At 39.1% G+C, this 27,298-nt stretch overlaps 1 protein-coding gene across 1 annotated transcript in view; it reads left to right on the top strand.

The window, feature by feature from the left end:
• LOC135476243 (G protein-coupled receptor kinase 3-like) overlaps window positions 1-27,051 on the top strand; it is a 95,744-nt gene extending 68,693 nt beyond the window's left edge. Inside the window, exons 11-19 of the mRNA XM_064756194.1 lie at window positions 9,053-9,147; window positions 9,811-9,918; window positions 14,033-14,099; window positions 18,647-18,747; window positions 20,552-20,714; window positions 21,848-22,007; window positions 23,596-23,750; window positions 24,662-24,778; window positions 25,845-27,051. Coding sequence (XP_064612264.1) covers window positions 9,053-9,147; window positions 9,811-9,918; window positions 14,033-14,099; window positions 18,647-18,747; window positions 20,552-20,714; window positions 21,848-22,007; window positions 23,596-23,750; window positions 24,662-24,778; window positions 25,845-26,024 — 1,146 coding nt within the window. The 3' untranslated portion in view covers window positions 26,025-27,051. The remainder of the gene's footprint in view (window positions 1-9,052; window positions 9,148-9,810; window positions 9,919-14,032; window positions 14,100-18,646; window positions 18,748-20,551; window positions 20,715-21,847; window positions 22,008-23,595; window positions 23,751-24,661; window positions 24,779-25,844) is intronic.
• The last annotated feature ends 247 nt before the right edge of the window (window positions 27,052-27,298 follow it).

The raw sequence follows: 27,298 nt of genomic DNA, 5'->3' as shown, positions 1-27,298 counted from the left end.
CAGAACCCGAAGGAAACCCAGGTTGCTGGCAGATCATCCCACGGATTTTGCATTTGAGGTCAAAATTAAAATTGTATTCAGCACATTGCGAGATGTATTGAAACATTCAGGAAAGGTTTTAACCACGTTACTCACTTCATGTATTGAATAAATAAATAAATGATTATGGCTTAACGCCACATCGGCAATATTTCAGCCATATCGAGGCAAAGTTCATGTATTGAAAGGTATATTGGTAATAATGCTGACATGTTTTACCTCCCACATGTGTATGCTGGCTGAAGCACACATATGAACATTCAGGAAAGGTTTTCACCACATTGCTCAGTTCATGTATTGAAAGGTGTATTGGTAATAATGCTGACATGTTTTACCTCCCACACATGTATGCTGGATGAAGCACACGTATGAACATTCAGGAAAGGTTTTCATCACGTTGCTCACTTCATGTATTGAAAGGTGTATTGGTAATAATGCTGACATGTTTTACCTCCCACACATGTATGCTGGCTGAAGCACACGTATGAACATTCAGGAATGGTTTTCATCACTTCATGTATTGAAAGGTGTATTGGTAATAATGCTGACATGTTTTACCTCCCACACATGTATGCTGGATGAAGCACACGTATGAACATTCAGGAATGGTTTTCATCACTTCATGTATTGAAAGGTGTATTGGTAATAATGCTGACATGTTTTACCTCCCACACATGTATGCTGGATGAAGCACACGTATGAACATTCAGGAAAGGTTTTCATCACTTCATGTATTGAAAGGTGTATTGGTAATAATGCTGACATGTTTTACCTCCCACACATGTATGCTGGCTGAAGCACACGTATAAACATTCAGGAAAGGTTTTTACCACGTTGCTCAGTTCATATATTGAAAGGTATATTGGTAATAATGCTGACATGTTTTACCTCCCACACATGTATGCTGGCTGAAGCACACGTATGAACATTCAGGAATGGTTTTTACCACGTTGCTCAGTTCATATATTGAAAGGTATATTGGTAATAATGCTGACATGTTTTACCTCCCACACATGTATGCTGGCTGGAGCACACGTATAAACATTCAGGAAAGGTTTTTACCACGTTGCTCAGTTCATGTATTGAAAGGTGTATTGGTAATAATGCTGACATGTTTTACCTCCCACACATGTATGCTGGCTGAAGCACACGTATAAACATTCAGGAAAGGTTTTTACCACGTTGCTCAGTTCATGTATTGAAAGGTGTATTGGTAATAATGCTGACATGTTTTACCTCCCACACATGTATGCTGGATGAAGCACACATATGAACATTCAGGAAAGGTTTTCATCACTTCATGTATTGAAAGGTGTATTGGTAATAATGCTGACATGTTTTACCTCCCACACATGTATGCTGGCTGGAGCACACGTATAAACATTCAGGAAAGGTTTTTACCACGGTGCTCAGTTCATGTATTGAAAGGTGTATTGGTAATAATGCTGACATGTTTTACCTCCCACACATGTATGCTGGATGAAGCACACGTATGAACATTCAGGAATGGTTTTTACCACGTTGCTCAGTTCATATATTGAAAGGTATATTGGTAATAATGCTGACATGTTTTACCTCCCACACATGTATGCTGGCTGAAGCACACGTATAAACATTCAGGAAAGGTTTTTTACCACGTTGCTCAGTTCATGTATTGAAAGGTGTATTGGTAATAATGCTGACATGTTTTACCTCCCACACATGTATGCTGGATGAAGCACACGTATGAACATTCAGGAATGGTTTTTACCACGTTGCTCAGTTCATATATTGAAAGGTATATTGGTAATAATGCTGACATGTTTTACCTCCCACACATGTATGCTGGCTGGAGCACACGTATAAACATTCAGGAATGGTTTTTACCACGTTGCTCAGTTCATATATTGAAAGGTATATTGGTAATAATGCTGACATGTTTTACCTCCCACACATGTATGCTGGCTGAAGCACACGTATAAACATTTAGGAAAGGTTTTCACCACATTGCTCAGTTCATGCAAGAATTGCCTTCAGATATTGATTTCGGGTGCGCATATTAAAACTACATATATGTGTGCCTTGCACTCTGCATGTTTAACTGAGAACCTGTACATGAGAGTTTATATCCATCCATGTAAACTTATCGTCAACCTGCATCTTTTATAACGCTTGAAATACCCAGTTCATTCCTTTTGCCACCCCCATTTCATTCCTTCTGCCTTCTGCCACCACCAGTTCATTCTTTCTGCCACCCCCAGAACTCACTCACTGTAATAAACTAGAACCCCTAATGCCTCTAGGTAACACATGCTTCTGTCAGAGTGTCCAGTCAGTTTTTACTGGTGTTTCGCTTCGTGGTTTGTTTCCAGCTTCCGTTGACTGATGGTTTTTACTTACGACACACATTTACTCTCACTATGGCTTATAAGGCCTTGACTTCATAAGAAGAATGGTCTCAGCAAAACGTTCCAGAAGTAGACCTGAAGAACCCTACAGCTGGTTATGTTGACAAAAGTAACACACTTAAAGGATACATGAAATGCCTGTCGTTTTTTTGTTTTGTTTTTTTTTTTTTTCACTAAAAATGGAGTATATGATTCGGACTGACATATTAATGTATAAAAAAGGCTGTCTACTTTCCTCTGGGAGTAAGAATCACTTTAAGCTACACTTTTTCTAAGGCCTTAATGGTCAGTTTGAAAATTAGGTACACTGCTGTGGGGACGACAGTGGTGATAGCTGTCAAAACAACTTAGTTGAGCATCTTGGGATTGAGGGTCCGATCAGATAAATGGAGCTAACCTGGACCCATGTTCCCAGTATTTTCATGGATCACATAATTTTGGAATATTCCCGATAATAGACGAAAAATTTGCATAAAATAGAGGGGCTATTAAGAAATATAAAGGATGAATTTTTTTTTTTTCCCTGCATATCTTTCTTTATTTTTCTTTCTAAAACCATACGTTTTTATGGTACTTTTGCATGGATTTTTTTAGGACTCCACAGCTGGTTGTGGTAACGGTAGTGATGTCCTTAACTTCAACTCGATATTACCACATCATTATTGCTACACGTACAGAAAACCATATATATATTCTGAGCCTAAATTGTAAATATGCGTTATTAAAAGCACTGCCCTTCAGCTGTGACACTTGGGCCTTTCTGATGATATTTAATTGTCTCTCTAGGGTCATCGTAATTATCGTCACGTCTTTTGAAAGTGCATAATGTACTCGTCATTTCTTCTGTCTCTTCTTTCACTGTTGGTTATTCCGGCATCCTGTGATTTAATCTTTCCGTATACTGATTAAGTGACTTTGAAAGATTTTAGGGCCAGTCTCACAGGGCTGTATTTTTAAAGTTTCAGAATAGTGTGATAAAATTTCCAGGGATTCAAATTTTATATTGCATTAGCCCTACCCTTTATAATACACATATTAGGTGTTTTCAGTTTTCTTCTTTCTCTTTGATGCTTAAAAGTTTTTGATGATCAAAAGTTTGATGAAATTTACTTGGCTTTTTACTCAAAATAAAAAAAAAATACAGTAAAAATATAAAAAAAATTTTTTGGGTCATTCAGCTCCATTAACTGCACTTTCCAAAATTCAAATTCCCTGAATCTTTTCCTGCTATTTTTTATATGTGAAGACAGTTTCAAGTATGATATGAATTGTACTTAGAAAGACACCATTTAGGGACTTTGTTTTTGAATACTGAATGGTGTTAAATGCAGTCAGAACAGATTATTTAGAGAAGATGTGCTGGATATCCTATCCTCACTTATCACCCACCTGCTCATCCTGGATTCCTCTCGCTAGATGTACATGGGAAGTTTTGCTGGCAACCTGTGGATGATGGTGGGTGCCCACTGGATGCTGCCTGACTTCCTCCTGATTTCCTCCAGACGATGCCTGGTTCCTGTATACATGAAACATCCTTGAGTATGTCATAAAACTGCAATCAAATTAATGAACGTGAGCGGTAAAGACTTTTTGATTGAATGTATCTTATGTGATCTCAGTGTATTTTGTACATGTAGCTGCATGGATACCCTTTCTCTCTGGCACAAGCCATGCACGTCAAGGTATCAAGGTATCGTGTCTTAAGAGTGCAGGGTTGTCCCACAGGACAAGTATCAGGCTTTATAGCAGACTATTGGATTTTGATCAGGCAGTTTTCCAACTGTCCAGACGACTTCAAGGTCACTTTGCCCTTGACACATTGGCTGTGTGTGCGGCATGGATGTTGGCCCTCACTGGTTCCTGAATCAATTCTTCGCCATTATACTGTTAGACGATTCCAAAGCTTTCAGTAATGAACAAGGCTGTCGGCGCTCTTTTCATACGTGTGCCTTTTAAAGCACATAAAACCAATTTGTAAACAGTGATGATTAGACATGGTCAGTCATTACGGAAGCAGATTGGTTCACACGAATGTGAACGTCTACATGGTGTGTGTATGCGGAAAATATAACCTCATTGCTTACTGTAATTCTTCAGCCTTTTCAAATGTTTGCTGCAAGGTTGCATCTGTTCAGTCAAGCATATTTCTGTGTAAATTGATGAAATAATACTTTTTGTGAGGCCCTGAAAATTGCCAATCCATTCAATATAGTTTTGTCTCCAAAATCACATTATTAATGTGCATCCTGTAAATCTTCAACCTTGTCTGCCATAACGGTATTTTTTTTAAGCGGAACTTACAGTTGCATACAGTTGTTATGAAAATTTTTTCAGAAAAATGATTTGTTTGTGTCACTTAAAATGCAAGCTTCATAAAACTGTTATTATTAAATTATTATTAACATAAATTATTTCTGTACACCCCATAGTTCTCTCAGAATGTTTCATACTGGCTGCAGAGGTGTTTGGAAAAGTTTGGAAAAAATAATTAGGGTAAATTGCACTGAAAGTTGCTCTTTAATATGCGAAAAGTTTGAGGAGTTAGGGTAATATGCTTGTATGTGGAGATGTAGGAATGCTGTCATTCGGTTGTGATAAAGAAAGAGCAGAAGTTTAGAAAATATTTTTATGAACCGGCTTGAAACTCATGGTGATCGAGAAACTTGCCACAATTATGGTAGGGATTGAAAAACTCAAGCGAATGCTTGATGAGCTTGTGGGTATATTTGAGAAACTGTCCACAATTATGGTAGGGTTTGAGAGCATTGTGGGAATGCTTGAGAAAGTTGTGGGAATGCCTGAGAAACTTATCACAATTATGTTAGGGTTTAAGAAACTTCTGGGAATGCTGGAGAAATTTGTTGGAATAGTTGAGAAACTTATTGGAATGCTTGAGAAACTTGTCACAGTCATGGCAGGCTTTGATGAACTTGTGGGAATGCTTGTGAAATGTATGGAAATTTTTGAGAAATTTGAGTCAGATTATATGCCATACATGTATGAATCCCACCATGGGAATGTTTGAAAAACAGTCTGTGGAGTTGAAATTCAGTTGGAAAAAGTGGTCACTAAAAGTTTGGTGAAAAATTAAGGACTACCATACAAGCATTTAGACATCTTTCAGGATCTTATGTGGTGTACCAGCAATTGGAGAAATTCAACTCAAGATCCATTTACACGTAGGTTGATAGGTTGATAGGTCAGGTGAAATGATGAAGAAAATTCAAATGCGAAAAGGTTGAGGAATTAGGGTAAATGTAGGAAGTGTCAAAATCAAGAAACTTAATATCAAGGGTAGTGTTGAGAAGGTCTTACCAAACTGTAGGTGTCCTTTTGCCCTAAATTACAAATGTATGTCACTGTATATACAGGAAGGAATGAATTACCCATTAATTTATTTTTTTTGATAAGGATTTTAAAAATCAGAGAAGCTTTTCTGCTGGATTTAATGAAAATCAAGGATTGATTATAAGCGCTCTATACAGTAGGTAGCCCAAATTTGTGGCAATGTGTTTGAGTCTTGAAAGAGATCCATGGAGTCTGGCTTTTCAGTGCTTTCTATAAAGAAGGGCCAGCACATGTGAGAGTATTTGAATAATCCAGGTTCTATTATAAGCTGTTTGTTTTAGCGTGATCCTGTTATGAGGCTGAACTGGTTTTGATGGTGTTCTTCTGACACAAGAGACAGGCTTACATGATTCCTGGGAAGGATAAAGTTAAGCTGTTGGTTTCTGAGACCCTGATCCCGTTGCTGATGTTGATTGTGCTGATGACGATGAGGATGATGGAAGAGTTTGAGATCAGGGTCTAGTGGGGGTGTGGAGGTGGGGGGGGATTGGGGGAGGAGGAAGGGAGGAATGAGCGATTTGTGTTTGTCTGAATGGCTGCTGTTCAAATAGTTAATATTTGGTTTTACCGATCAGGCCCTGAAATTGATCGAATAATATAGCGGTGACAGATTGGAAAACGATACCAGAAGGCTTGTGTGTGTGTGTGCCCAATGGAGCATCTGTCCAGGATGGCCGCCTTTTAAAGAAGCACCTTGCACAACGTGCTACATCAGCTCTCCTACGCAAAGCATGCGTATGCATATGGCTGAAGTTTATAACACTACTGCCATGGCTTACAGTATTGATCCGGCCTCGCCTAGGCCAGCCTACTGGTCAGGATTTCGTGACAAGAGTGTCAGGGTTTTCTAAGGCCTCAGATAAGCTAGCTCGGTTTGTGCGATGAAATTCAAAGGATCTTAATTAATACAAGTGCTTTCTTTTCTCCTTTGTTTTCTTATGGTTTTTTCATTTCAACAAAATCCATGATTGATTACATAACACGACATAAATGCTGCTACCCTGTCCTTAAAAAAAAAAAGACCATGATTGAGGGACGTATCCATGTAAGGCTGCTGATCTCAGGCTGAAATTCATGTGGTTCATTTTTTCTTTTTTCAGCCATTTTGAAAACTACCTTTCCTTGTGTGTGTGGTTTTTTTTTTTTTTTTTGATTGAAAAAAACTGTTCAATGTTTTAAGGATGGGTTTATGGATCACTCTAGATGTCAACACGCTATACACTGTATTCACTGAGTTGGACATATTTTAAAGAGACTATACCAGAGGTCGAATATTGCTATTTTACAATCGTGCAGATAGTTATCTTTCACAAAATATCAGCCTTGTCCGTGCACATATTTAAATCCATTCAGAATTAGTAATGAATTATGGTTTAACGCCACATCGGCAGTATTTCAGCCATATCGTGGCAAGAGCAAGGTCGAAACACGAGACTGGTGAGGTTTCCGATATGGTGGTGAGAACATCAAAAATGGAAACAAATGTTTGGACATGTTTAAAACCAGATTAGAAATTAGTAATGAAGCTCCTGTTAAAACTTACGAAGTGGGTCACAATAGTACTTTTTCAAACATAAGAATCATTTTAGCACTGTTGACCACATCAAATGCAAGACGAACAAGTTTAAAAATCAGGTACCCAAGAAACAACCTTTCCGAGATGCTGTTAGTCTCCAGGGAAACAGGTGCATACCTGTTACCAGCTTAGTGCTTTAGGACTTATGCTTGAAGATTTCTGCACATCTTAAAACAGCATGTAGTTTATTCGTTCAGTTTGCTCATGGCCGAGAGGTTTCAAGTGCACAATATTTTTGGTACATGATTGAAACACTGATACCAGCCCCGAAAGCACAGTTGGTAGAGCATCCTCTTCTGGAGCGGTAGATCCAGGGTCAGGTCACACTTAAAACCTTAACAAAGAGGAAGATGCGTCTTCCTGACTTGGAATTCAGCATGAAGAGGATAGTGCAACGACTGGTTGCCCAATATCAGTATAATGGCTCGGGCGTGATGGCTTACTTGCCTCCAGTAAGTCGTTCTAGTGAAGCAGCACTAGATACAAGAGCGGTGGAAATCCGTCATGCAACAAGGAGGCACATTACACACACTCTAAAGACTAAAATTGTTAAGCATGACATAAAAGCCCAAGTACTTGCTGAAATAATACTATATTATTGCTTATGACACTATGCATGCACATATATACTCACACCTAAACACTACTGGTGTATTGTATATTGAATATTGGTTTGAAAGTGTGATAATACATGTTCTCTTTTAAAATACCAAAACATTAATCAAATAAATAAATAAATTAACAGGTGAAATGTTGGGAAGTGGATTTTGCAAGCTGCATATGGGAGTTCATGTAGCGCAGAGGAAATAGGTTCTGCTGCCCCCAGGCAGTGCCTCAGGTTGATATGTAAGCTGGCTGTAATGATACTGAGATTCATGTGGGTATAAGGATGACCTTGTGGTGACCCCAGGTGTCTGTTAAGCCTGTTAGCTCGTCTGTCCTACATGTTAATTATTCAGGTGATAGCCTGATGGGGCCAGGTTAATCATGGTTTCACATCCAGCAGAATCATACATAGTAATTTACATGTAGGGGCGGGCAGTAAATTCCCTACTGAAAGGTTAAAGTTGCCTGACCTTATTTATATGTATGGCCATGCGGCATTGAGACTTCAACTCAATTCTCAGTGATTCTCATGGGGGCCTCATGGGATTCTCATGGTTAGCGCAGCATAATAACCCAGGAGTCTCTCACCAATGCGGTTGCTGTGAGTTCAAGTCCAGCTGATGCTGGCTTCCTCTCCGGCCATAAGTGGGAAGGTCTGTCAGCATCCTGCGGATGGTCATGGGTTTCACCCGGTTTCCACCCACCATAATGCAGGCCGCCGTTGTATAAGTGAAATATTCTTGAGTACGGCGTAAAACACCAATCAAATAAATAAAATAAATCAATGATTCTCACAGTGTTTGGCTTATAGTAAAGATGTCTTAAAACGAGGAATGTTTAGTCAAGGTGGTTGATGACCATGCATCTGTGTGGATGATCATACATTACACATATTACATTTCCATCTGTGGTCTTATCTATTACATTTCCACTGATGATCTTAGACATGGTTATGACGCGTGCATGCATATTACACTTCCATCTATGTTCCTGTGTGTGGCCTGTTTTTATCTGTGATCATATAAGTACATTTTAATGTACATGTATGTACTCGGCTTGGTTAGTGTTAACATGGTGTATGTTTTTGTTTTTGCAGCCGGCGAATATTCTCCTGGATGAGGGTGGACATGTAAGGATCTCAGATTTAGGGCTGGCATGTGATTTCTCCAAGAAGAAGCCTCATGCAAGTGTGTGAGTATCTCCCTCAAGTGTTTATAAAGTGTTGATGGGGGAAGGGCGATATGTTTTAATACAGTGTCTTATTGATGAACGGGATGTACAGATTCCAGACAGAGTCATTTCATACTGTATTTACAAGAGTTTAAAGAGATGTGGGTTCAACCCCAGACTAGGACCAGGACTTTTGTAGATTCCCGTTGGATACAGTGGTTCATCAGTGTAGATGATGACTCCAACACGGTCACTTTTCATGAATACCCAGAGCATTTACCTATACAAACATCTTACTGAGGAGGACAAAATTGTTGTACGTTTAGTTTTGCAGAAATTTGTCATTTTTGTGTTATCTGACATGCATCAGTCAGGCCTCTAGTGAAATTAGCTTGAAAAGTTTTTGAACATGACATGCATACATACAGACAGACAGACAGACATACAGACATACATAGACATACATACATACAGATGGACAGACATACAGATAGACAGGCAGACAGTCAGGCATGCAGACATACATGCAGAAAGACAGACAGACAGACATACGTTGATTGAGACCTCCTATATTGACACTGCCGCATGAATGAAAATTTACAGACAGTAGTATAGAAAGTTCATTTTTCTTAATTCATATTTATTTTTGCATTTCCTAATTCTAGATATGCTCACTTTTTCCAGCGGTACCCATGGCTACATGGCTCCCGAAGTTTTATCCAAGGGCACAGCGTATGACTCCAGTGCGGACTGGTTCTCATTCGGCTGCATGCTTTATAAACTACTCAAAGGGTAAGTAAACTCAGTAAGATGTTTTCAACACACGTTTTCCTGCATGCTTTATTTATTTATTGATTTTATTGGTGTTTTACGCCGTACTCAAGAATATTTCACTTATACGACGGCGGCCAGCATTATGGTGAGTGAAAACCGGGCACAGCCCGGGGGAATCCCACGACCATCCGCAGGTTGCTGGCAGACCTTCCCACTTACGGCCAGAGAGGAAGCCAGCATAAGCTGGACTTGAACTCACAGCGACCGCATTGGTGAGAGGCTCCTGGGTCAGCATGCTTTATAAACTACTCTGAACTGCTGTTCAGCTCAGGGTAAAAGGCAAAACCATCCAGCAGATTAGCATGACCCTAGAGGTTTTTTAAGAGAGTTTTGTAGGGCGCCTGTAGAGAGCTCCGGGACATTGATGGCGAAAATTTAGTTCTTTATTAGAATGATTTAAAAGAATTTTTGAAAGACTAACACCGTACATGAAACATGAAGTAAAATATCTGGTGTGTGTCTTTTTGATTGCAATGTGACAATCTTCTTTTAAAGTAATGATTTATGAGCGAGTCCATATGATAATTGTCTGCTAAAACTAACTCATCCTTCATCTCTTTTAAAAGTGGACAAATATCTTTCGTTTCTACCGTTGAAGGTTTCCCTTTTTGTGGGGCTCATTTGCCAGCGAAAAATCATATCCCACTCAGTAATTTAGCAGACAAAATTGACACTCTAACCTGATATGCCATGCAACAACAACAACATCACGGTATTTCAATACGAATTTCACATACAAACGTGGGAAAAAATGAGAAACAAGATTTGTTTAGTTCTTTAGATAAGAGCCTTACATTAATGTAAATACATGATATTATTTAGTTTTTTTTTTTTATACAAATGCGACAAATGACATGACTGAAGGATCACACAAAGGTACGGCCACACAAGACTGCTGTCTGCCTGTGTTTGGGCGATATCCGGGGCGGGAGGCGTGCAGTATTGCACATGCTTTATTCACAAGAAAATCATGTTGCTTTGTAAACTTTATGTGATGATTTGGCGAGTATGCTATAAAATGGCTGCTGTAAGGTTCTATATGGCATAACATAAATGCTTATTCAAACTGACAGCCGATACCAGTTAATGACTTTGATTGCATATTTACTCCCTTAATTAAATCGCTTAATCTAGTGGATGAATTGATTTTGTTTTGCTAAAGTAGGTTACATACTGGAAGATTAACTTTCCGCTTTTCACGGCTAGCCTATGTTCACATAGCTGAATACATGGGGACTACACCTTCACTTGCAAACTAGCTGGGATTAGTCAGTAGACCTGACTATACTCACACCCGGGACAATAATTCTGCCCACCTCAGCATGTCTCCAACACAGCTCAGTAGAAGGTTTGTCATGCACCAGTGGAGCGTTATTCAGTATCTTGGAGCATGATACAAGTGGTAAACTACTGATTTTTAGCCTGAGCTGTACTGTAAACTTTTTCCACGCGCAGCAGGATGAATTTGGCAATTCCATTTTCTGGTGGCGGTCAGGCATTGTTTTACAGTGAGGCAGCGTGACGATTAAAGTTAGAGATAGTGAAAATCTACGTGTACTTTGTTATGGAAACGAAAACAAAGAAGGGTATACAGTTTTTCAGTTTTAATGTTTTTAGATCTTTAATGTCTGTATTGCGCGAATCATATCTCATGGAAGGATAATGTATTTGGGCTCAGTTATTATGTGTCAGCAGAATTTTCCCCAAGATATACATGTATCATCAATCAGATAAAGCAAAACACCCAGCAGTGGTCACTGGGAGTTCAAGTCCAGTTCATCTTCGGCTTTCTTTCCAACCGTACGTAGAGAGGTCAGGCAGAAAACTTGCAGATGGTTGTGGGTTTCCCTTGGGTCCTGCCCTGTTTCTTCCCACTGTAATGTTGACCACCTTCGTATAAGTGAAATATTCTTGAGTACGGCATAAAACACCAATCAAAAAAAAAAAACAAAAAAGAAAAACATTTTTTTTAATGGATACACAGGTAGGTTTTTTGAGCTGCACATTATGCAGCAGCGTGTGACCTACTGTGCATGCACTTAACGAACATTCGGAATGAATACACAGGTAGGTTTACTTGAGCTGCACTTTATGCAGTAATGTGTGACCTTATAGCTGCACTTACAACTCGCAATTCCCGAGTGCAATCACAGAGCTGCGCTTGCATGCACCAGTCAATTTAACCTGACGAGTTTACTTTGTACAAGTTCGGCCCATGCATAAATGAGGTGATAAATGTTTGAAGAACTGTTAAACATTATATGAAGCGAACCCACTTCACAAATGCATGGTGCATGTTTAAGACGTTAATTGTAATATTGATATAATGCCGTTGTTAACAGTGGGGTAATTCACAAAAGCAAGGATAAGGTTCGACCCAGTGGAGCGTACAGTTCATCGCGAGCGTTCATTGCTTTGAAATGCCAGATGATGAAAATGGTTTGGGTTGTTGTTTTTTTTTTTCAAATGAAGCAGTTGTAAACTCTGGGAGAGAACACATGTTGGGATAATGTTGTTTTCCGGTTAAATGATCAGCGAAAGCACGTATGTACAAGAGTCCTTTACCTGGCAGGCATGGCATTGATCGTATTTTCCACAGGCGCATTAGCCAGTCAAATTGCTCGGAATGAATTCGTCATGTGATCACTCAGCAACACTCAGTAAAACTCAGCAACAGGGCAGATCCAAGGAGCTCTATTTATTTCCTCATTGGCTTGACGCTAGATTAACGGCCAGCTGACATGACATTTACGCTTTCCTGCTCTCCCATCATTTCCCTCGGATGTTGGTCGTACATTTAGAGTTGAAGCAAACCCACATATGAAGCAGGAAAATGATGTCTAGCTCAGCGAAAAGACAATCTCAAGTAATTAGCGTACAGCAGTCGTAGCAGAGATTTTCATTGCATGTTATTACTGCCATTACACTTGTCTGAACAGCAGCGCGCTGTTTGAGCGCATAATCGCCAAAATTGAAAACACCTATATCAGATCCGAGTTGAAGCAGGTCCTCGAACACTTTATGCTGGTTAATATTATTAAGAATTGATGATGAAACAGGTGAAGTATAAACTTCTTTGTTGTAATGGAGTAATTTAAGTTTCTCCTATGTTTGTAACTGTACTAGTTGATCAAGTGTTATTTTCCCAGATTTGAGATTATCATGCATACAGTGTATGATCTCATCACATGAGATATTCTCATCACGTATGAATATTCATTGTTCAGAAACTGTTCCAGTTTATGCTAAAGTTATTGACTGGTACATTGTCCATTTATACAAACTGTTAGAATCAGATTAAAACTTCGAAGTTAATGTCACCTTACAATTTCTCTCTGTCCAAGTGGTGCAATTAATGTCATTTGAAGAGTTTACGATCAGTTGTAGCTGATGTGTACCTTGAAAAATTACAGCCAAATATTCATTCATTTATTTATTTTATTGGTATTTTACGTCATACTCAAGAGTATTTCACTTATACACGGTGCATAAGAATTATGCTGAAACCCACTACTGTCAACAAGTTGCTGGCATACCTTTAATCTCCGGTACGTAAAATGGTGTGCAGGTGGTGATCGATTTGAGAAAACTAGGAGTCTGGTGTGTTTGCCCTCATGAACAACACACCAATATCTTTTATCAGACGCTGGGATATAAATGTAGTGTTTAGCTTTCAGCGCTCCTAATGTTTGTCCTAAGAACACGAAGAATTACTGGTGTGTACCCCACTGTGATGTCACATTGTCTACTACATGTATGTGATTGGTACTTTACGCCGTACTCAAGAATATTTCACTTATACAATGGCAACCAGCATTATGGTGGGATGAAACTGGGCAGAACCCGGGGGGAAAAGCGACGACAATCCGTAGGTTGTTGCCAGATCTTCCCACGTACGGCCGGAGAGGAAGCCAACATGAGATGGACTTGAATTCACAGCAACCACACTGGGGAGAGACTTCTGGGTCATTGCACCATGGTGGCGTGCTGACCTCTTCGGCCATGGAGGCCTGTTTGTTTATTTCTAAATTCTTTATCCAACACAAATGTCACGTTTTGTTGTCTTTTTCAGGCACAGTCCGTTCCGACAGCAAAAAACCAAAGACAAGCATGAGATTGACCGTATGACGATGACCATGGTAAGTGTAGGTATTAAGCTACTAAAACTTCTCATTGGTCGTCTTGTGCTAGACGTTGAAGCTGGACTACATGCCATTTCGTGAACATTTCAGACATAGCTTTAGAGAGCGGGTGACAGGACTATACAGCTGGCGTACAAGCCTCGATTCACATCTCTCATTTATTTTCCTTTTATTAAAAAATTTGAATATTGCTTGAAAGTGTTGGCAAGTTTTTGTAGTATATACTGATTTGATCTTAATTTTTTTTCAATTTTTTGATAATCACTACATTTGTGACATAAATATAAAAAAATATTGTCAAGTTGTTGACATTTATCTTGTTAATATGATTTTTCAGTCACCCACTCAGTAGAACTTAAATAAATTTGTGTTTCAAATTTTAATTTATTGTTTTAATAAACCCTGTCCAGCTTCAAACTGAGATCACAAAAGCCCCAGACCAGCAGTACTCTTTTTAAAATTCCGTTTGATGTCAAATATGAATTTTTTCTCGTGTTCTTTTAATAATCCCGAGTCAGGGATCTATGTGTACTGAAACTTTTTGAGTTCCTGACAGCTCCATATTAAAGCAGATAGTGTTCTGCTGCTGGATCAAGTGATGTGATCGCAGTCTACACACTAGTTTAGACGCATGATGCAGTCAGTATGCGTAGTAGCTTAAACCTAGATTTCTGCAATTTGTTACTTTTTTTTTCTTTGCATTTATTCTGTATATATGTATATATATATTTTTTTGGCTGTAAAATGTGTTCAAAGCATGTTATTTGCTTCTTATTAGAAAGAACTTTTTCATTTTTGTGTTAAAATTATTTATACATTTTATTAAGTACAAATTCATTGCTTCCTTCATCAGTTGTTAGAATGGCATCTATTAAAATTAAATTGTATTTTGAGAATTGAATGAAAAACCTGTCTTTGATATTTCACATCTACGTACATGTATAATTTAATTACCATGTAATAATAAAAAAGCTTAATATTATGAAAAGCCAAGAAGCCTTATTGGCTCAGACTGTTTAATAGAGCTCAGTTTCCTTGTGACTATCAGGCCCTTGACCTAGGAGGTATCTTGTTTGAATCAGCTCTCATTGTTTCATCTGTGGGTATAAGTAAGGAGGCTTAACAGGTACTGGGAGGTTTGGCAGCAAGGGTTTCCCCTTGGCTCGGCCCGGTTTTCACCCTCCATAATGCTGGCTGGCGTCGTATAAGTGAAATATTCTTGAGTACGGCATAAAACACCAATCAAATAAATAAATAAATTAACAGGTTCTGGGGGAAAGGCAGTGGTTTACTCGGGATTCTCCGCTTTCCTATAACCATATACCTGACCCCTTGATTTAAGTGAAAATATCTTGAGTAACGCATTAAGTACCAATCAGGTAAATGTACTCAACAAAAATGTACAATGAGTAATCACAGAACTCAGTACCAAGTGTGTCCACCATTAGCGTCATGAAGAGCGCAAACTCTGATAACCGCACACTCTGTTTTCACATTACCATCAAGCAGGTGGATTATTGCCTTAAAATTTGAAAATCTGGTGGAAATGGAAGCCACAGCTGATAATGAATAATTACCCTAATTGTTGAGTTAACACGTTATTTAATACTGAGAGAAACTAATCTAAAATTGCTTCATGCATTCATATTTTTGTTGAGTATATGTATTAAACACCAGGAGCTTCACAATTGAAACTGGGTGCTTCATCATTCTGTTTAGCCTTCGTCTCCAAAGCTACCTAAATGCTGAACCACGAATATGATAACTTAACAGTGCATTGGCTTGTACATATAATATATAGAAAAAGGAAACAGTTGTCTTTTAGGTCAAGGACACTCGATTCCTTGTTTTCCGCACAGTATTTTATAAAATTGGTGCAGGCAGCAGAATAATTTTCATTTTTCATAACCATTATTTTTGCCATGGTTCATGATGACCTTGCCTTTTTATGACCATTTCTGGCAAAATATGAAAAAGGTGTTCCGGTATGGGAGGTAAAATAGTGTGTGGGCAGTGTCAGGGAAACTAGGAATCTAATGTGATATTGACTTGATGTCATGTATGTGAGTATATATATATACAGTCTTTGGACAGCATGGTGATCATGCCAGATGTATTTCATATTTGTATAATAGCTATTTTAGCCTATCAAATCATATATATGACAAACAGCTTATTAACCCCAGAGTAATACATTCTGCTGCACATGTAACAGGTTGTTTTTTTTCCTCTCTCTTTTTAAATGTTTTTTTTACTTATTTGAACAAGGTCTAAAATCATTTAAAAGAAAGAAAGCATTTGGGTGTAGAACAAGTGTGCTGGGCTGCAATACAACCTACGCATGATGTAACTCTTGGTTTTTAAATTACAAGAGGCTTTTACTTTTAGAAAATAAAGCAATTAGCACAGGGAAATGTTGAAGACAAGAAAAAACAGTTCACGTTGTTTGTGCGAAATCACCTGGATTATGTAAGCCACCTTAAAGCATCTCATACATCTAATTAACTGCTGGTTGATGGTTATAAAAAATCTGCTGAAGCACCTGCTCTTCCAGACGGCCTTGTCTGTGATGATATTAATTTTCTAAATTATGCTTCTAAACAGGAGAAGACTCGCGTTGACCCACTAAGCTAAATGTTTTGTGTAACCACAGCTGATTGACACTATCATCAATTAGGTCACTGGTTCAATTCCTGCATTAAGGGGAATGGTAAGTCAGCCACTAAATCCGAAGTAATTCCTAAAGAAGTTTTTGGTGAGGTGCTTTAAAAAAATCTAAAACACTTACCACCAGAATACATGTTTATGGAAAATGATTGTCAGTACTTAGCCATGCATTTGGTTACGCCATTCTGCTATATTAGCTAGCTTGATGTCACATAACTCAGCTCTGTTACGTTTTCATAGGGCAGAATGTTTTGAGCTTGACGCTTTGCTGTGGTAAGCTTTGTGGACGTACACTGCATTATCTTTCCTGCTGATGTTCAAAAGACATTTTCTTAGTGTATATGGGTTTGCTAAGGAAGAATTGTGCAACGAAATCTTAGCTTGCTCGTACAAAGTACTGCAGCCCCCTGCCTGTTCCACATTAAATATGACTGTCCGGTTGGACAAACATGATTGAGTTTAACACTTAAAATAAGCTCAACATTTGATTCATTGCACCGATGCCCACCACAAGAAGCCATGTTAACATTCAAGACCTGATGAATGTTTTGACATCACAGCCAAATATCACAGATATAAAATGTCGCTCTCAACGCAGCTAGTGATTCGCCAAGTCCGTACAGACTACTCAGAGTGAAATGTCCGTCAGGGCCATGTCCACAATGTTAATTGAATTCCATTAACAGAGCAGTCAAAATTTTACTGATTTTTTTTTTATTTTATAAAATTTGTCTGATACTCTTGCCTTGTGTCTGATACTTGTGCCTTGTCTCTGACACTTGTGCCTTGTCTCTGACACTCGTACCTTGTCTCTGATACTCGTACCTTGTCTCTGACACTCGTACCTTGTCTCTGACACTCGTACCTTGTGTCTGATAGCTTGGGAAGGGCATTTGTTTACTCTGGCCAGAACTTTGATCTCCACAAACTCTCTGAATACATGTAATCCATGGCTGCTATAATACAGTTGAAACTTTCTTGATCGAGTACTGCTTTCAGTACCAATCGTATAAATAAATAAAAACATGTGGTAAAACATCTTCCTTAAGTCAGGTACGCATTAGGAATTGTGCTGTTTGTATGCTCTACCCATAAACCTCACCAGTGTTATGTTCAAGGAATATGCACTAGTACATGTATGTAGAAAAGTGGTTAAATGCCTGTTATCTCAAATAACCTATAAAGAGGACCATGGTCTTACTACATGTTCTGTAAGTGTATATGTACTTAGAGTCGAGTATGCATGAGTGCTTCATCACCGCAGTCAAATGAAAACATGAACAAATCTAGTGCGGCTTAAAATACCAATTGTCGCCATCAAATAAGTGAAATATTGTTGTGTACAGGGTAAAATACCTGTCGGATAAATAAACAAATAAATAAATAAAATACAAATAATGGCATTAAACACCAATCAGAATTGGTTGACGTATAAACAAAACGCCAATCAAATAAATCAGCACAAGAAATACTGTCAGTAGAAACACAAAGCCAAAAGGGCACAGAAGTTCATTGTCCATTTCTTACGCCAAGGCAACACTGTTTACCCGATGAATTTGCTCTCTAGACTTTCCCTGGCTTCTGTAGAGTTTATATTTTCACTTTGTACTTTGTATTTTCAGATGGTGAACTAACCGAGCTTTCATTATTGCTGACAACACGATCTGTTCTCGGAAAAGTATTTTTGCTGAGAATTGTTAACATATTGCTCTTGTTTTATGGTGTAATATATGTATACAAATTGTAATCTTCTAGGATGACAAGGACTGGCCGTGGAGTGTGAGAAAAACTCTGAGGGATGTTTCCCTTTCTTGATTTCTGTGGGATAAATGTATGATGTGTTTTGTATTTTGGATGGATGTACTGTTTGTTTACAGACGGTGGAGTTGCCGGACTCGATGTCTCCTGAAATGAAGAGTTTATTGGAAGGTTTGCTGCAGCGGAATGTTGAGGACCGGCTAGGCTGTCAGGGCAGAGGGTCAGTACATGTGTACTAAAGAGTTTATTTATTAAGCTAAAAAAGACTGGACCAGAGATTATAGGCAAAAAATATTATATTCGCCAATGAAATAAAAAAAAATTTTCTAATTTACATTAACCAGAGATATCAGAGAGATGCCTTTACTGTTTATAGTGTTAAAATGATTCTAAAGTTTGAAAAAACATTTTGCTGTTGAGCCACTTCTTAAAGTTAACATACATCATTATTGATTTTGAAAGCTAGCACATTCTCAGATGAAACTGTTGGTTTGAAAACTAACACATATTAAGATGAAGCTATTGATTTTGAAAGCTAACACATTCTAAGATGAAGCTGATGTTTTGTGAAAGGTAATTATTTGGGCTATTCTACAATAATAGCAAGAATCTGATTGGATTTGCGCTAATCAACTTTTTGCCAAAAATTCCGTAGTATAGCATCTTTAAACTCTTACTTACATGTTATATAGCCTACTGGTTGTAAAAATGATCTTGTCAAGTTCTAAATCTTTGCTTTGACGGTATTACATTCGACAACATCATTAGTGAACTGAAAATTTATTCTTACTGCAGCGCATTTCTCTTTTTATATAAGGAAAGACAACGTTACATATTCTATGGTCCCTTACACGAACATGTATATAGTATATGTACAGTTTGTTCATTTCTCACCTTGTAATAATGTAAAAGTTTGTTTTTGTATAAAAACACCTGTCTAACACAAGGTGTTGCTACGTGTATTTCAATAAATGAATTATTAAGGTTTTAATATAAATGCCATTTTGGCCTCTCAGAATTTGCCACAATGTTTTTTGCGATAAGCCAACATGTCACAGCCTTGCCACCAGCAGGTAAACTCATGTAGGCCTATGTCCCACATGTTTCTCATGTTTTATACATGTACTTGGCAAGCTGTAATGTCTTCAAATCATAAAACTGGCATGTGTTGCACCTTAAATATGCTTTATGATATCTAAGAGTACATTTCTGGGTGACTGCAGGGTAGAAAGCTGGAAAGGCTACTTTAGGTATAAGTCAAGTTAGACCTTGCGCCCACTTATAAGTCAAAATATGAAGGGTGATACTTGTGAAACCATATGAATTAAAAGTAGGAAATATTATGTATCAAGCGTCATATCATTACAAATGTACCAAAAAGTGAATCTCTGGGGCTGTACTCTGGGCATTTGTCGTAATCGTTTTTTTATAACTGGCATCCAGTGTCAGTGGTGTCTTTGTAGGAGCAATCCAGTGAGGCAGCACTAAAAAACACTATAGCCTTGAGGTCAGTCTGCTACAGTATATAAACGATTGTTGGTGATAGATTCTGAAACAGAGAGTAGATTCAAAGCAAACAAAGAAACACGCACATAGCCATTACTCATATCGGCCAGACAGGTTGTAATAAGTGTAGGCCTGCTGCTGGATAAGGGGGCCTCTGTGGCCAAGTTCTGAGCATGCAAGCGCAGCACGATGACCCAGGAGCCTCTCAACGAGGCAATGGTCGTGTGCTCAAACTCAGCTCATGCTGGTTTCCTCTCCAGTCGTACTTATATGTGGGAAGCTACAGCTCTGCCAGCAACCTGTGGATGGTAGTGGGGAGCTACAGCTCTGCCAGCAACCTGTGGATGGTAGTGGGTGTCTGCTATCTGGGCTCTACTCGGTTTCTTCTCACCATAGTGCTGGCTGCCATCATAAAAGTGAAATGTCCTTTAGTGCGGCGTAACACTCCAATGAAATAAATAAATAAATACTGCTGGACCAGCCCTCATGTTCATATTGTTATATTTGCTGTTGTGTAGGGCCCTGGAAGTTAGGGAGTACCCGTTCTTCAAGGGGATGGATTGGACGCAGGTCTACCTACAGAAGTATCGGCCCCCTCTTATCCCTCCCCGAGGTGAAGTCAATGCAGCCGATGCCTTTGATATTGGTTCCTTCGATGAGGAAGACACCAAAGGAATTAAGGTGAGCTTTGTCAGGATGTGACTGGCTACTGGCCCAGATAATTAAAGCATTAGTAAGCTGTGACAGCCAGGCCCTGAATTAATGACGTGAACCAGGCATTGTGTTCAGATCCATCTCTGATTCATTAGGAGCCTCCGTGGCTCAGTTGGTTAGCAAGCTAGAGCAGCGTAATGACCCAGGAGTCTCTCACCAATGCGGTCGCTGTGAGTTCAAGTCCAGCTGATGCTGGCTTCCTCTCCGGCAGTACGTGGGAAGGTCTGTCAGCAACCTGTGGATGGTCGTGGGTTTCCCCCGGGCTGTGCCCAGTTTCCACCCACCATAATGCTGGCCGCCGTCGTATAAGTGAAGTATTCTTGAGTACGGCGTAAAACACCAATCAGATCAAATCAAATATGATTCATAAAGGTGCACGTGAAACTGCATGGTGCAGGAATAGAGGTTTTTGTAGCTTCACTCATTTCCACTCATTCTCACTCTGGTTTCAATATTACATCAGTCAGTGGCCCTCACAAGGCTATTTGAGCAGTCTGTGCACTCCTGTTAAAGCTAGACCAATTATCTCCTACCAGTATGGCTGACAAGTTCGTCAGTATTAAACATGCCAAAAGGTCAGTTTGCTGGCAGTTGTGTATTATAAAGTAAAGAGGTTGGGAGTTCAGAGGTCAGTAGTCCTTAATCAAATCAATAAATAAATTCAAAAGTGTTGAAATTGTACAGTCAGATGTGTCGTAAGTGGCTGTTGACAGGAGACAAATGTAGTGGCCGCTCAAAGCAGGTGGCCACATAACACAGGCTGGGTAAAAGACCGCACCAACACATAACATATATGTCTTAATATAACAAATTGGTATTAATTTCAGATATGATCAGTGTTTATGCCTACATGTAGCAGATATATAGAACAATGATATACTAATATTATATCTCAAAAAATGTAAGCATTATGGTGCTGGTAAGTACAGGTTTGACTGTAAGTTTAAGTAATCTGTAGCAAACACTTCAACTTGTAACACTAATGAAATTAGAATGCTTAGCCACTGACATGAGGATAACGGGTCTGTAGAGCTGCTAAATTAATCTAATCTTCTTATAATAATTCTGTACTAGTTTTGTTTTTTTCTTTCTGTTTACAGCTAACAGAAGCAGACCAAGAATTGTACAAAAATTTTCCATTGGTCGTTTCGGAGCGATGGCAGCAGGAGGTGGCCGAAACAGTATTCGAAACAATCAACTCTGACACGGACAAACTTGAGCAGAAGAGGAAGCAGAAACCTAAGATTGATGAAGATGTTGGTAAGTGGTGGTCGACACGAAGATATGGAAAGTTCTGTTATCAGGTAACAAAAAAAAAAAAGCTCATCACAAATGCAAAAGAATTCCGCTGCTCTCACTGCTTGTAGCAATAAGTGTTTGATAGCAATGTGCAATGTCACCATGTGCACAGTCTTAACATGCTTCGAACACCACTTGCCTTCCACCGATATGGTGTGGATATCTGTACGACCCCTCAGTAACTTGCTAAAGGGTCGATAGCTTACACCACGCGGTCAAGTTTCCTCCACCCATAAAAATGGCCACTATCATATAGACCTTAAGTGTGCCAAAATAGAAAAGCATACACGTAGTTGTATTTTCTTGTGATAAATCTGCTTAAATTTGATTCAAATTAGGATAATTAATTAAATAAGTTTTAAGCTAGATGATACAATCAGAAAGTCAGTGATATAATATTTTTATTTGTCCAAGGTAGCGTGGTCGATTTATAATGAAACTGTCCTCCTCCAAAGTTTTCACAGAGAAAACAATATATAGGAAACCTGCACTTCAGAGCCCAATCTAAAAAGACATCATATATAAAACAAGACAAAGCATCGTGTAGTTGGAAAAGTGAAGCTACATACATCCATGTGTGCAGTCATACGTGTGAAAAGCAACAACAACAACAACACAACCAATAGTGCTGTCCCTGCAACTGTCCAAACCAGCAGGACAAGTAGGGTAGTGGGAGACAGCCACGCAATCATCAATAAAATAAGCAAGAGAAACACACTCACCATTGGCATTATGTGACTGTTGGGCGTTTTTGTGTGTGGTCAGGTCATACCAAAGACTTCAAAAATGGTACTTGGTGCCTCGCTTGGCGCTGAGCACTGAGGACTTAGAACAAGGAAACATGACTTGTTTGCCCGCTGTCAGTATAATGTGACTAGGTGGGGTGTCGGTGTCGTGTAAGAAAGAAGCTCTGACATGAACTGATGGATCAACTGCCTGTTTGTTCGGCAGAGCTATGGTTTGGGTTCCAGTTTGAGCCACATGCCCACACACACAAAAAGGGCAGTTTAGATACATGCCTTAGGGGTGTGCCTTAGGTATCTGGCTGTTGTTTAGAAAAGTGGGGGGTTTGCCCGGGTAAAAAGGACGGTTTAGATACATGCCTTAGATGTGTGACACAGATATCTGGCTGCTGTTTAGAAAAGTGGGAGGTTTGCCCATGTAAGAAGGGTGGTTTAGAGGTGTGACACAGGTACCTGGCTGCTGTTTAGTAAAGTGGGAGGTTTGCCCGGGTAAAATGGGGATTTTAGACACAGGTATGATAGGTGTGACACAGGTATCTGCCTGCTGTCTAGGAAAGTAGAAGGTTTTTCGGGTAGAAAGAGCGTTTTAGATACATGTACGAGAGGTGTGATGCAGGTATCTGACTGCTGTCTAAGGAAGTGGGAGGTTTGACAGGACAGGTAGAAAGGGCGGTTTAGATACATGTATTTTAATAGAGGGATGACAGGCATCTGGCTGCTGTTTAGTTAAGTGGAGATTTGCCACCTACAAATGGCAGTTCAGATATCGGGAATGGTTGAGAGTGATTTTGGGATTGATGTTTTAGGTCCTACTGACTGTATTGTGGAGGGAGAAGTCCTCAAACTTGGTGGTCCATTTTTGCAAACCTGGCAGAAGAAGCACCTGAAGCTGTATCCTAACAGATTGGAGTTTTACCACAAGAACCGAGATGGACAAGTCGTGAAGAGCAAGGGAGTGGAGGTAAGATCCATCTGACAAAGACAGCTGACCAAGTCCCAGGTCCAGGGGTCCCAAAGCAATCTGTGACTGTAGCCAAACTTTCAAGTCACTTTAAACTTCTTATTTCTAATGTAACAAGGTCAAAATATTGCTTGACATGTGAAATTCTGGGTATTAAAGTTATTGTAAAATCTCAGCTAAAATAATTCAAAAAAACATATGAAGGTTAATGATTAAAACACCAGTCAAATAAATGAATAAATCAATAAATATTTTAAATGGAATTGAAAAGGTGTCACATTTGTTTTTGAAATCTGTAGTCAGGAATTCTCAAGTTTCACGTTAAAGCAAATCCCTGATCAGCTTATCCCTGATCAGCATATCCCTGATCAGCATATCCCTGATCAGCATATCCCTGATCAGCAAATCCCTGATCAGCATATCCCTGATCAGCATATCCCAGATCAGCATATCCCTGATCAACATATCCCTGATCAGCATATCCCTGATCAGCAAATCCCTGATCAGCATATCCCTGATCAGCATATAAAGCACCCATTATTCAATCATGTGCACTAGAAGAATAACCAAAAAAGTTAAACTGGCCAAGAATATATTGAATATTGCATACATTCATTGCATTGTTCATTGTAAAGCTCAGAGCTTTAGATTTATGCTTGTGATATTTTGGCATTTCTCTTACTTCTTTTGTTAAATTCTTCTTTTCATGTGGGCCTTGGCATCAGAAATGAATCATTATTATTATTATATCATTATTATTCATTATTATTATTATATCGTTATTATTCATTATTATTATTATATCGTTATTATTCATTGTTCATCATCATTATTATTATTATTTATGTGCCTTATGTGTTACATATCTTAATGGTGTTAAAATGATGCCCTGATTTGCGTTGTTCTTTCAGCTCGTGTCAATGTTGGATATTAAGGAAATTTACCCAGAGTTCCAAAAGCTAAACAAAACTGAAAACTGTATTGTGATACTACTGAAGAATGACACCAAGTTGGCCATAACATCTCCGGTAAGTCAACATTGATTTTCATCATTCTGATGAAGGAAGTTTTAAAGGGGCAAAGACGTAAAATACAAGTACATGTGTAGGCAAGAATGTTTATGGTCATAAAAATAGTTTGATATATTTCTTTACATTTTTTGAAATGTAGTTTGTTAGAAATTAGTGGAATGTATTTAAAACTTTGGTTTTTAAAGGTGGCCTTTTCTGACCACTGCGTATCATGGTTTTCCCGCTTAAAATGCGTAGACTGTTAGATTTCTTCTTTCAAAATGCAAATACCTGAAGGCTTTTGCTGAATGGACCTTGAAACGAACTATTTCAGGAGATATGGACCTGAAAATACTGATACCCTGTGGGTCACTACAAAAACCCCAAAGAGGCATCACTACAGACCAGCGTAGAAACTGATGTTTTAAACCTATGTTACTCAGTTGGAAAAATTCTAATAAATAAACTAATTTTTCTGACAGTGTTTGATGGTCTTTCATCTGATATGCACTCAATTTTAGTGTTTTCTTTGCCTTGATGGTGATCATGTGTGTCTGTCTTGGTATGTCGGCTGTGTGGTGGCACATCTACACATAGTACTCTGTCACACCTAGCCCATTTGCCCTAGCGTCACAATGACCCAGGAGCCTCCCACCAATACAGTCATTGTGATTTCAAGTTCAGCCCAGGCTGGCTTCCTCTCCGACCGTATGTGGGAAGGCCTGCCAGCAGCCTGCAGAGGGTCGTGGATTTCCCGTAGGGAGCTAATGAAGTTCTAATGAAATACGTTTACATGTAGGCCTCTAACAGACTTATTTAGCTAACTCTTTCCAATATTTATAAGCTATACCTAAACTGAAAAACATCGACTTTATTCATTGAAGATTTCTTAACATCTTTTTTTTTCTATTTTCTGTTTCCGAGAAAACATTTGTCTACATCCTGTACGTACCTCAAAAGTCAAGGTTTTACACCTCAAATTTATCTCGAGCTAACTCAGAGGGCGATGGAGCTGGGTAATTAGGAGAGGCGTATATTCCTTGCTATAATTGTCAAAAATACTATCCATTGTTTTTCATTGCAGGATCGTGTGTTGATAAACCAGTGGAAAGATGAGATCATCAGTGGCTTTAAGCTGTCCTCAGAAATCATGGCAAATATGAACAAGAAGGCGAGTAGAATGTATGGGGCAGACCTGTCAAATAGCCCCAGTACGGAAAACTTCAAACCTACTCTCGAGCACCGAAATAGCAACGGCAGCTAGGAGAACCAAGCCTATCCCAGATCTCACTATATGCAGACATTTGGTAACATTTGTGCCCAGCCTAGTATGAAGAGAAGTGGTATCCAGCAAGGATTGTTTCCCCTTACAGTCGGCAACCCACACTTTTTTTTTTTTTTAATTGCTGCAAATTAAATCCGTTGGGCGTTGTTTGGATGTCAGAGCCTGCGGTGGACAAGCCGAAGGGACGAGGACCAAAGTTGTTAGTGCAGTGCGTGTTGACTCGTGATGACAGGCAGGCACAAGTGCTGGTAGCACCAATCCCTAGGGCAGATCTGTCAGCAGTGGTAGTTAACAATAGTGACATCAGTGTCTCTGTGGTGGGCCAGGTTGTGGCTTCTGCGCCGTGTGAGGAGCATCGCGACGCTGGGCTACACACAGTAGAGTCAATGCTTGTCGCAGTATGACCCAGAGAGCGGCTACGTTTAGCTCTGGAATAGTTTTAATTTATGGCGTGTTTTTAATACAACAAGTGGTTTTCTTGTTTTTTCCTTTCTTCTACATGTTTCTTCAGAAATCCAGTCTACGCTGTGGACTCTGTGCAGAGGCACTTGTCTCTGACCTCGTCCCGTGTCTCGTCCTGTCTTGTTTTGTCTCGATTCTTGCAAGTGATCCATGGGTTATTGTGTGGCTGAGATGTCATCGTGGGAAAGGGCCTTGGTTTCCTCAGTTGTTTTGAAGGAGATGAGGATTTTACCAGTCGTTGTGTTTATTCTTGAACGGAGCAATGTGTTGCCAAAGTGCCCTGGAATTCACACGCGAGGCAAATTAGCCACCTGATTTGGTATCAGGGGAGGTAACCCCAAGCAGTGGCCAAGTGGGGAAAAGCCACATGTTGGCAAGCTGTCCACAGTCAATGATATACAATGCTCATCGGTGTGAACATTAGTTCATTAGAAGTGGGGGCTGTTTTTAACCCCTCCCTCATTTTTTTCAGTACAGTAGCTGTGCATGATTGATAAAATGTGAATTTGTACCAAGGTTTTCCAGAGGAAAAACACGAACAGTAGAGGTGTAATATTTATTAAACATTTGTTAACAGATGCCGGATATTCATCCACAATTACATGTAAATATGCATATATCTTGTAAATATATATATATAAATATGAATATATATATATAAATTATATATATATATATATATATTGCTCAAACAAAACTGTCACTGAGCCATTCAGCGTTGGGCGATGTGTTGTTAGTAGATCTTTCAGATCAAGTGCTCTTTGTGTTCTACCCTGAAACTTACGTTGGGC

This window comes from Liolophura sinensis, chromosome 10, assembly GCF_032854445.1.
Source record: "Liolophura sinensis isolate JHLJ2023 chromosome 10, CUHK_Ljap_v2, whole genome shotgun sequence".
NCBI lineage: Eukaryota > Metazoa > Mollusca > Polyplacophora > Chitonida > Chitonidae > Liolophura > Liolophura sinensis.
Note: the sequence above shows the minus strand (reverse complement) of the source record. Positions and strands in the feature narration are given on the sequence as shown.